At 34.3% G+C, this 12,392-nt stretch overlaps 1 protein-coding gene across 1 annotated transcript; it reads right to left on the reverse strand.

The window, feature by feature from the left end:
* Positions 1-8,070: 8,070 nt before the first annotated feature.
* LOC114165301 (uncharacterized) lies at positions 8,071-10,515 on the reverse strand. The gene is made up of 4 exons (XM_085671446.1): positions 9,685-10,515; positions 9,375-9,598; positions 9,033-9,290; positions 8,071-8,944 (listed from the first exon to the last, which is right to left on the reverse strand). Exons 1-4 carry the CDS (start codon positions 10,513-10,515, stop codon positions 8,071-8,073), a joined length of 2,187 nt encoding a protein of 728 aa, XP_085527572.1.
* Between the last annotated feature and the right edge of the window lie 1,877 nt (positions 10,516-12,392).

A 12,392-nucleotide genomic window follows, 5' to 3' on the forward strand; every position in this document is an offset into this window, starting at 1 on the left:
ACTTGCGAAGATGCCCCAAATTTTACGTTGAAACCGTGTTATAATCCAGTGTTTTTGTTTTGAATTCAACAATTCCGATGAAGATCTCTACTCGTTTCCTTTCTCTTTTCTATATCTTGTTGATGCTCACTAGTTTCCTTTCTACTTCTGTAGTATTTCAATACGCTAAAATTTCTTTAATAATACCGGGACGCATGTGTATATTTCTTTTGGAATTCATTTGGTTAAACTTTAAGCATATTTCAATTCTATAAAATCTTAACGATATATATGTGATAAATTAATTTTATCTATAGTTCTATATTTTATTTGTGTTTACATTTTCTTTTCAATTTTATCTTTTAAGTATTTTTTTTTTGGCGCGTTTGGTGAGGAGAAATGTGAAATTTGTTTTTCTAGAAACCAAATTCTAATCTGTTTTTGCATTTTTTTATGGCATTTTTTTTCATCAAAAATCATTCTCCACCACCGAGCATAGGGATGGCAACGGGTTGGGTCGGGCACGGATAGTACCTACTCGCAACCCGACCCGTCACAAAAAAACCCGCCCACTACCCGCCTGTTTACCTGTCGGGTATCCGCTTAAAAAATACCCGTGGATATTTTTAAAACCTGCGGGTATATGTGGATACCCGATACCCGCAAATATTTAAAAAATTTATATTTTATAAAATTTTTAATATAGAATTATATAAATAAAATATAAAATTAAATTAAATTATAATTATAATTAAATTTGACATAATAAAATATACTGCTAATTTTAATTTTAATTAAATTTAACTTAATAAAATATAAATTAAATTTTCATTTTCATTTTTTTGCGGGTAACGGGTACCCGCGGGTACGGATAGTATGATACTCGTACCCGACCCGTTTATAAGCGGGTATTAACTATCCGTTGCGGGTTTTATCCGCGGATATCCGCGGGCACGGGTATTTTTGTCATCCCTAACTGTGCAATTGTTGAAGGGGAGGAAAAATAGAGAAAAAATAAAGCAAAAAGGTAATAAATAATGATTTAATTATTAATATATTTGTAACTATCAATAATTTTTTCTTTGTATTCATTCAATTAAGTAAAATAAATAAATTTCTTTATCAAAATATTTTTACTTTATACTCATATATTACGAACATTTTTTTAAAATATTATTTTCTTTTATTAATAATGATAATTGTAACATCTCATTTAATAGTTTTTCACGCTATCAAATAAAACATTATATCATGATCAAACATAGCATATAGTAGGAATAACAGTCATATACATATAAGTATATATAGCTAGTACAGTCATCCAAAATCACCACACAAATCCCTCCTAACAAGTGTAGAAATATAAGGAGAAGATCTAAACTACAAGTCTCAAGACTTTGCAGAATCTGGTCCAAAAACTAACACAACACTCAAGCAAAGGATCAACTCCTACTCAGCAGAGGGGTATCATCATCTGGATTTGGCTATGCTCACATCAACCGTAGGTGATCATTGCAAATGAGAACACACAAGGACAAGCAAACATAAACAAAAGGGTAAGCTAACTGAAATAAGAGAAAATGATACAATTTACAATATAAATATCATTCACCACACATAGCTCAATTGTATAATTCTAGACTCGATATCCAGATTGTGTAAGCGACATTGGAGCTCTTAGTGGCTTGCATCTGTAACGGTTCCCAGACTCTGCAGAGTCTGGACACAAGGAGTTATCACCCGACCGTTCCCAGGGTAAGTCCCCTTCGCGTCTAGGACTTGATCAAGTCCAAAGACTAGGACTTCCTGCTACTCCTCACGACATAATTCATTCTGCTCTATTTGAGCGTGAATGATTATTGGAGTTTCAGGATACCAACCAATATGGATTCCACACGTCCTTACACACACTAACAAGTTCACCTGAATTTCCCTTGAAATTCTATTCCAACCACAACTCCTCATAATTCATATTCATCCAATATCATCACGCAATACATTGATAAAGACAATCCAAGCATATAAGAGACTAATTCATATTCATCCAATATCATCACGCAATACATTGATAAAGACAATCCAAGCATATAAGAGACTAATTGCACAAAACCAATTTAGAACATGTAATCCCACTCTTTAAAATAGAATCTGAAGTACCCCACTGCAGTGGCTCTCACTTACACTACTACAAATATGTTAAATAGTGACCGAAATCAGTAACTGAAAATTTCAGTTACTATCAGTAACCGAAATAGTGACCGAAGTTTTAATCACAAAAAATCAATCATTAAATCAGTTACTATATTATTTAATTATTTTATCTTTTATTTTTACTTTTATTTCCCTCAAAAAATTTCTCCTTCCCCCCAAAATTTTACTGAAAGTAAATGTTTACACCAAATGAATCCCTACCAACCATCTCAGCACCTTTTCTCATTGCTTGTAACCTAGGCACACCATCCTCACAATTTGTCGTGACGGTCTCCTCACAATTTCAAACTCGCTTCTCGTAATGACTTGCCCCTCACTGTGATTTGTCCCTTGTTGTGACTCTTCCCTCACCGTTACTCGTCCCTCCCCGTGTCGTTACGCTCACGAGGTAACCATTCTCACAATCGTTTCATCCTTTCTATTTTATCTGTTTTGTTATTTTAAGAGTTTTGAATCATTGATTTTATTGTTCAATGGATTACTAAGAAGTTTGAATCAAGGAAGGTTTAGGTTTTCTTTCCCAGATAAATTTGGGGGTTTCTTCAGGGAAAGACATGAAGGTTTCTTCCCAAAAAAGAAGGTGTTAGAAAACCTTGAATAATTGCATAGGCTTGCTTGATGTTTAATATCAGATTAAATTTTTAATACATGAAAGAATTGTTAACTTATCATCTTTGTAAGTATTAGCTTCATATCCTCTGCCCCTGCCTCTGTGTGCGCCTGACTGGAAACTAAGTTTTGATGGTAAGTTGAAAAAATCATAATGATTTTGGTTTCAGTTATATGACTATTGAAGGCGAGAGGCCATCTCGCTTAGGCGAGTCAGTCTCGCCTGGGCGAGGCTCTAACAGTGGCAAAAATTAAAAACTGGGTGAACTCTCGCTCAGGCTAAGCTGTTTCGCTTAGACGAGATTGTCTCTCACTTAAGCGACTTCAGCTCGCCTAGGCGAGACCTCGCGCAGGAACAGGGGTGGGTTTTCTGGTGTTTTCGCTTGGGCGAGAATTACCCGTCTAGGCAAAAATACCAGATTACTCACTGTTCCCACATGCAAGAGCACTGAATTCATGTCAAACAAAAATCAAGCAACCACACATGCGTTTCAGACATCAATTTAGCACACAAAGCTTCAATCTAACCCACCAAACATAATTCACGATTTAAATAGAAAGAATTACAGATAGCTTCTCTTACCTTTAGAGATTGATAATTAGTTATAACCCTTCTAACTAAGAGCACTTCAATTGCACAACCTATTGAGCTGGAATGCAGGTTCATAAAGTGAGAATGGTTCCCAAATTGGCTCAACAAGAATGGAGTTCTAAAATTTCGAATTAAAGAGAGATAGGAAGGTTGGAATTAACTTACATGGAGGAAAAGGAATTGTAGCTGAGGGGAGAGGTCCTCAATTAGCCTTAGGTTTGAATTCTGCAACAGAGAGAATGATTCAAATTTTTGGATTGTAAAATTCAGAATATCTTCTCGTAGAGAGAAGGCAAAGGAAAGTAGAGAGGGAGAAGGGTGCAAGGTGAGGTGGAGTGTTGTTCTGTGGTGTGGGTAGCAGAGAGAAGAGAGTATATGGGAAGAGAAAATGGGTTCTCACAATAATAATTAATTTTTATTTATTTTTTCATTTATTTATTTTACAACATATACAAATTGAAAAAAAAAAGAATTTTATTTATAAACATACACCTACCCTTATTATAATTTATAATTTTACATAGTCCAAACACTTATATAATTACTTCTAAATATATTTAAAGTAATAAAAAATTCTTTAACTAATTTACATTTATTTCTTAAATTATTAACTATCCACAATAAATATGTTTTTCATTTTCTTCTACTAACTTATTTTTAAATAAATTATTTACTGAATAAATATATAATTGTCAATTTTAATGTAAAAAAGTCAATGCAGTTAAGAATTCAGTTCTTTATTTATTGGTTAAAATACTTTTTTTGGTCCCAATTTTCGTCAAATTTTTTTAAATAAGTCCTAATTTTGGTTTTGTGTTCAAATAGGTCTTAATTTTCGTCAATTTTATTCAATTGGGTCTTTTTTTGCTAACACCGTTTAAATCATTAACGGCCATGAACAGTGACTGCCACGTGTCACTTTGTGGTGTTTTTGAATTTTTTAATTTTTTTGAAAATTTTTTTGAACTTTTTTTTAAATGTACACGTGTCAACACAGTAGCATGCCACGTGTCACTTTGTGGTTTTTTTAATTCTTTTTAATTTTTTTTGAATTTTTGTTTTATTTTTTTTTTAAATTTTTATAAATGTCCACGTGTCAACCCAGTAGTGTGACACGTGTCAAAGTCAATGTTCTATATTCAATTTGGTCCCAATATTTGTTATTTTTGTTCAATTAGGTCCCAATTTTTGTTAACATTAACCAATTTGGTCATCTCCAAATTAAAACCAAATTTAATTTTTATATTAAAATTCACATTTTTTATTAAATATTTTTATATAATATATTAAAATTCACATCATTATAACTTTGATATAAAAATTAAATTTGGTCACATCTTTGATAGGGACAAAATTGGTCAATTTTAAACAAAAATTAGGACTAAATTGAACAAAAATAACAAATATAGGGACCAAATTAAATATAGAACATTGACTTTGACCCGCAGCACGCTACTGGGTTGACACGTGGACATTTATAAAAATTTAAAAAAAATTCAAAAAAACCACGAAGTGACACGTGGCATGCTACTGTGTTGACACATGTACATTTTAAAAAAACTTTAAAAAAATTTAAAAAAAAATTAAAAAAAAATTAAAAAATTCAAAAAATTCAAAAATTCAAAAAAATAACGAAATGACACGTGGCAGTCAGTGTTCATGACCGTTAATAATTTAAACAGTGTTAAGAAAAAAAATTTAATTAAACAAAATTGACAAAAATTATGACATATTTGAACACAAAATAAAAATTAGGTCTAATTTAAAAAAATTTGATTAAAATTGGGACCACAGATATATTTTAAGCTTATTTATTTATACTGAATTCTGCCTGTTTTTGGCGTCCACATAACCATTTCAAGCTTGCAATTTTTTTTTTAATATTTTTTGCACTCAATCAACCACTGCATAACAGTGCTACCCGGAAAACAATTTTCCATCGTGAAAACATCGCGGAAGCAGAAGTTTTTCCTCCGAAAGCTCATGGAATAGAAAAAAAAACACAAAACTTTGCCTTAAATTCGGGCCCGGGGAAAAACATTCCGACACAAAGAAAAACACTCTGATATTAACAAGTTAATCACATAAATATATCGTTTAATATTAATATAAAATAAACGAAAAGATAAAAAGTGATGAAGTATAATAATAATCATTTTACTCTAATAATAAAACGAATTAGACGATAAGTACTCAATTAAAAAATATATAATTTTTTAATAAAAAATTAATTTAATAGAAATTCAAATTTATTAGAGATTTCAATTTCAATTAACCTCTTTTTATTATTATAAAAGTAAGTATAGTGTTTTCAGATTTGAAGAGGTGAATGTATGCTTTTATATGATAAGTTTAAACTAATGAAACTTTTCTCCTAAACTTTTAAAAGAACTGGATCCTTAATGTAGTTTAAGAAAATTCAAAAGGTATGGATGTAATCCATTTTAAATTATTCAATATTTGCTTCTTAAACTATTTGAGAATTTTTCAATGTGGTCTCTGTACTATCCCTGACCTGAACTGTTAAAAAATATTTAATATATGATAACTTTAAAAGCTTGATGAATTCAATACAAAAATATTAACTAGATTTTTTAGTTGAAAGGCCTACATAAAAAAAAATTCTCAAATATTTGATAGACTAAATAAATAATGTAACCTTTATTTTATAATAATAATAATAATAACTTATACAGTTATGAAATTGAATGTAAGACAGTTTATTATTTATTTTTATTTTACTAAGGGATTGCATCTCATTGGTATTTTTGTCAAAATTAGGGATGGCAAAAATATATGCGTCCGTGGATATCTGCGGATAAAATCCGCGGCAGATAGTTACTACCCGCGGGTATTTATTATCTGCGGATAACGGGTAGTGGGTATTTTAATACCCGCTTATAAATGGGTCAGGTACGGGTATCATACTATCCGTACCTGTAGGTACCCGTTATCCGCAAAAAATTAAAATTAAAATTTAATTTATATTTTATTACGTTAAATTTAATTAAAATTAAAATTAACAATATATTTTATTATGTCAAATTTAATTATAATTAAAATTTAATTTAATTTATATTTTATTTTTATAATTTTATATTAAAAAGTTTATAAAATATATATATATTTTTAAATATTTGCGGGTATCGGGTATCCGCAGGTTTTAAAAATGTCTGCGAGTATTTTTTAAGCGAATACCTGACGAGTAAACAGACAGGTAGTGGACGAATTTTTTTTAACGGATCGGATTGTAGGTAGGCACTATCCTTACCCGACCCAACCCATTGCCCCTAGTCAAAATGAACATTAATTTACAAAATAGTAAAGTAATATATTGTTTATAAACCGGAATTTACACGAGCTAGATATTGAAAAGACCGAAAAAGAATTAGTAATTAATAGGTATAAATACTGATTTGGTACCCAAACTTTTTCGAAATGTTCATTTTGGTACCCGAACTTTCTGAATGTTCAATTTAGTACCCAAACTTTTTAAAGAGGATTATTTTAGTACCTTCCGTTAAATACACTTTGACGCCATTTGGGACCTGTTGAGCTGGCAGTGTGCAACAGATACGTGGCAGAAATAAGGGTTCGCATAAAATGACTTGGATTGTATTTATTTGTGATCAAATTAAAGTGCCCCTTTTGTTGTGGAGATTGACCTAATTTTAGGTTTCTCGTCTTCTGGTTTTTCTGAAAGGGTGAAGAGATGTCAAGGGTTCAATCCTCTTCTTCTTGCTCTCACAATTCACGGGTGATGCGAAATCAAAGCTCATGTTGTAGTAGTGGTGGCTGTAGAGGCTTGGGAGAAGCACCCACATGCAATTGTGGAGTGGCAGCTGTGCTGAGAACAGCTAGAACAATCAAGAATGGTGGGAGACAGTTTTGGGGATGCCCTAATTTCAAGGTTAGTCATATGGTGTTATTTTTTTGGGTAAGTTTATGTTTGTGTTTGGAGATAGTTGCATAGTAAAGTAATTCTTTGTTGTGTTGTTTTTTGAACAACAGGGTGGAAGTGAAGGTTGTTATGGGTGCAATTTCTTTAAATGGTGCATTGAAGATGGTGATGACGAAAAAGATGCAATTATTCTGAGGCAAAGGCGAAAGATTTATATTCTAGAGAAAGAAGTTAAGGGATGGAGAAAGTGGGTGAACTTGTTAATTGGATTGGTGTGTCTATTGGTTGTAGTGAATCTGATTTTAGTATCCATGATGTTGATGTAGATTGATATTATAGTGAAAGATTAGCTGTTTAAAATTGTGTAATGAAAGATTAGCTGTTTAAAGTTGTTTGACTTTAGGTGTGCGGAAGGTTATTTTGTAATATGAAATTTAATGAAATGAATTAAAGTTCGGAGTTATGAAAAATGTGAACCATCTTTTAAAGTTCTGCATTTATTTTTCTGGTATTTGAAATGTTACATGGGCTGAAATAACAAGAAAGAAATTTAAATTTGAACAAAAGCAGGATAAGTTGCCACAAATTCATTGAATATCAAATATGATATAACAAAAGGACATTGTTCATAGGTATGGATAACAAACATCCGACAAAAGTATTGGTAACACAATACCAATCCAAAATAACATAATACATATGAAATACTTCAAGTGAAGTTGCAGACTTAAAGTCATTACAAAAAGTGCAGCCTGAATTCTTAAAACTAATCCTAAAGTCATGGTTTCCATACAACGCCTCTCCTATGCTGGAGTTTTTGCCTTGAAAAAGGTCTACCACGTGTTGGTTGAGGAATGAGATTTTGGTGGACTGGTTGGGATGATTCTGTTCCATGAGTTATCTGTGTTGCTTGTTCATGTGTTGTAGAAGGTGGTGGAGGTCCATTCTGTGTTGCAGACTGTGATGCGGTTGCAGTTGCAGGTTGTGTTGCAGATGCAGGTGCAGGTAATTCAGATGCAGATGCAGGGTGTGTTACAGGTGCAGGTGCAGAGTCTGGTACAGAAGCTGGTTTAGGTGCAGGTGCAGAGTCTGGTACAGAAGCTGGTGTAGGTGCAGTAGCAGATTCTGGTGCAGAATCTGGTGTAGGTGCAGTAGCAGATTTTGGTGCAGAATGTGGTGCAGGTTCAGGTCCATATTCTTTAGGCCGTAGGAGGCAAGTTTTTCTGAAGTGGCCAATTTGCATACATATGCCACATTTTTTTCTTACACCTGATCTATTCACAGATATAACATTTTTATCTTTCTTCTTTAACTCCCAAGCTTCTAGACGTCTTTTCTTCTTTGGCCTGCCTGGTAGGATTCTTTTTGGTGGAGGTAAAACATCTGGATATTCTGTGACATCCCACTGGTGTTGTCCATTGGTTGGGTATATTATTGGCTGGTAAGTCTCCTCATATGTTGACATCTTGAAGCATAAAGGTATGAAGTCTTCTTCATCCAAATTCAGGAATTTCATTGCAGCCAATGAGTGACAGCAAGGGAGCCCTGTGATACTCCATTTCCTACAGCTGCAGTCCCTGGTATCTAGGTTGACAACATATTTCTCCCCATTGAATGTGTGCCTAACCTCAAAAATTTTTTCTGCAGACCACCTGCCATGATAAAAGCAAAGTTGTTGACCACTTAAAATGTATATATGCAATACCAAATAGCAAATAGCAAATAGCAAATAGCAAATACCTTGGTAACCAGTTTTTGGTTTCTTTAGATTCCTGTTTCATTCTTGATTTAATTTTCGGGCAGATTGGCCCTTCTGCAGCAGTCACCTTTGATCTGTTTGTGGCCCATCTATCCATCAAGTAACCTCTAATTTGTTCCATCATACTTATGATAGGCTTGCTCCTCGCCTCTACAATTACATTGTTGAAAGCCTCACTCATATTATTCACTAATGTATCAGACATAGGTCTTGGGTTGAACCTGGACCTAGACCAATACCTATTTATGCACAAAAATGAGAATAATGTATAAGAATGTATCGACAATGTTAAAGTGACAGCAATATTGTATAAGTTCAGTTACCTAGGGGGTATGGCTATTAGATGCTTGAATGCGTCCAAGTTAACTTCTTTAATCATCCGCATAGTTGTTTCCCATTGTTGTGGATAAGTACTGACTGCAGCCTGCCACATCAGATTTTTCAGATTTTTTCCTGGGAATTTTTTCCTAAAGTTTGCATATAAGTGACGCATGCAAAATCTCTGATCAGCTCCTGGCAAAAGGTCTTGTATAGCAGGCAACAAACCCTGTTCAACAATTCACTTCATAAGTGTTTAATCCATATGGTTGATAAATGAAAAACAAACAAGTGTTTAATCGATATGGTTGATACCTTTTGCTGGTCTGACATGAAAGTGATGGAAGAACATATATTGGGACCACCAAGATCATCAACTAACAATTCCAAGAACCAACTCCATGTATCTTTATTTTCTACTTCCACCACAGCCCATGCAATTGGCAGCATTTGATCATTTGCATCCCTCCCAATAGCTGTCAACAATTCACCTCCATATCTCCCTTTGAGAAAACACCCATCCAAACCAATAATAGGTCGACAACAAAAAAAACTATCCTTGCAGGCTTTAAGACACATATAAAATCTCATAAAGTATGTTTTCCCTTCAATTGTATCCACTTTAACCTTTGCAGTTGATCCCGGATTAGATCTCAAAATTTCATGGGCATAATCATATATTCTTTTAAATTGTTCTTTAAAAGAACCTTCAACTTCCTCATTGGCCAATGCCCTTGCCCTACGTGACACTGACTTACTCACATTCACGTTCCACTTTCTTGATATCTTCTTACGAATATCCACAGCCCTAGTCCTTGGATTATCTCTAATTGTGTTTTTCATCTGCCCACTTAGCCACTTTGCATTTATTAAATTCACATTGAACTCTCTACTACATGTGTGTTTGTCAACTACTTTCCTTAGTTGCCAAATGTTTTTAGCAGGAACATATCCACAATATGCAAACCATTTACATTTTCCTTTAGCTCCTAAACAAATAACTCTAAGTCTGCGGTTATCATTTCTTTGAATTTTCAATTTCAAACCAGAATGCACACCATACGTCCTAATTGCATCTACAATTTGGGCCTTATCTATGAAGTATGTACCAATTTCCCACTGATAATCTTCCATGTTTATTGGCATCCGAAAGTTCATGAAGCTTGACTTAGTGTTTTCTTCTTTCCCCACTGTGTCCTCACTCTCTTCACCACTGTCCAAGTGGTCTGACACCCATTCGTTATCAGATAATCCCATTTCACTTTCCTGACTTGCCTCACTGAAATACAGATCTACTTCAACACTGCCCTCACACAAGTTATGGTCATGTGTAGCATCTCCATCATAAGCAACATTGACATCAACTAAACCTTCTAATTCCTGATCCCCTGTAGCATCAGCAATATCAGGTTCTGATTCAGTCCAACTGTGGACTTCAACATCATCAACTCCCTCATCATGACGTCCCTCCATATCACCCTGCACATCATCATCCATTCTATCTTTATCACCTCCATCCACCTTATCATACCCAACTTCATCCGGGTTATTACCATCATCCTCCATCCCATCTTTGCATGTCTCATTATTAGCATCATCCTGTAATTCAGGATCCATAACCTTATCACCTCCATCGGGCTGTTCAGAGTGAACTTCTTTGTCATTATTACCACCATCCTGCAATTCAGCCTCCCCATTATTGCCACCTACACAAGCACTATCACAATCCATCTGCCCCTGTACCTCAACATTTCCATGACCAGTTTCTACATTGTCATCACCTAAGGGGTAGTATTCCAAAAAGTTATCAACTACTTCAGTCTCAGAAACTGTGTACTACAAACAAGTGCACATTCCCATTTCTTCGAGCAATATCTGCCATGTGCAATGCTCCCTTATCATCACACAACAACTTCAACTTATTTTGTAACACTGACCCTTTTCCAACTTTATACCACAATTCCTTCACAGCATGATAACCCATCTCTTTCAGTTTCCCTTTAATCTCAAAAAAACTCCACCAATCCGGGTCACATACCCATGTAGCTGTTAACCCATCACTATAAGTTAACCTACCAGTTTGTATAAAATGGCCACCATGGTGGAGTACAACTTCAAAACAATCATCAGACATCACAACCAATATAGTAAAACCACTTACCCTGTCAAATAAGAATACCCAAAAAAACGCCACAAATTACAACCATACCACAAAAAAAAACAGTATAAAGTCATAAAGGGGACCACAAGCCACCCACCCACCGCATACTTTACTTTACACTTCACAGAAACTCACACAATTTATCAAATAAATCACTAATTCCAAACACAGAAGGACCCCCACAGCATAACCCCCCACAACAGAACCCCCCCCCCCCCCCCCACCCACAACATTTATGCAATATAATACAAACCCCAAAACGAGTACAGCTTCGAAACTATAAAACAACACCACGCATTCATCAACACACATTCATCAGCACGAAGACAAAAAGCACAAAAGAAAACTCACCTTCCACGACTGCCAAAGATTCTCCTTCGTCGTCTTCCACTGCCGAACCTTCTTCTTCCCAACTTCGTCGATCGTCGAACCACAATCCCAATTTCCGCTTTCCGCTTTCTGCCCTGATTTTTCCTTCTCCACCCAATTTCATGTATTGTGCCCTAATTCTCTCTAATGTGCTGTGCCCTAATTCTCTCTCAACGTAATATTTTCCCCAATTCACTCAGTAAACACGAACCAAAAATTTTTACTTACATAATTATTACTTAATTCCTTTATTTTTACATCTTAATCCACGTGCACACCCACTGATTCTGCCACGTATCTGTTCCACTGTGCCAGCTCAACAGGTCTCAAACGGCGTTAAATGGTATTTAACGGAAGGTACTAAAATTAACCCGTTTAAAAAGTTTGGATACTAAATTGAACATTCTGAAAGTTCGGGTACCAAAATAAACATTCCGAAAAAGTTTGGTACCTAATCGGTATTTATACCTAATTAATAATAGCACAAATAGAA

This window comes from Vigna unguiculata, chromosome 3 (genome assembly GCF_037176805.1).
Source record: "Vigna unguiculata cultivar grain cowpea cultivar isolate G323 ecotype 2 chromosome 3, ASM3717680v1, whole genome shotgun sequence".
Taxonomy (NCBI): Eukaryota; Viridiplantae; Streptophyta; class Magnoliopsida; order Fabales; family Fabaceae; genus Vigna; species Vigna unguiculata.

Bases quoted from the DNA above. Each gene is read 5' to 3' on its own strand.
- LOC114165301 (XM_085671446.1), bottom strand. From the start codon at position 10,515: ATGCCAATAAACATGGAAGATTATCAGTGGGAAATTGGTACATACTTC. The intron at 9,291-9,374 runs GTAACTGAACTT...GTGCATAAATAG, and splicing joins CTAATAGCCATACCCCCTAG to GTATTGGTCTAGGTCCAGGT. The intron at 8,945-9,032 runs GTATTTGCTATT...TTATCATGGCAG, and splicing joins ACCAAAAACTGGTTACCAAG to GTGGTCTGCAGAAAAAATTT.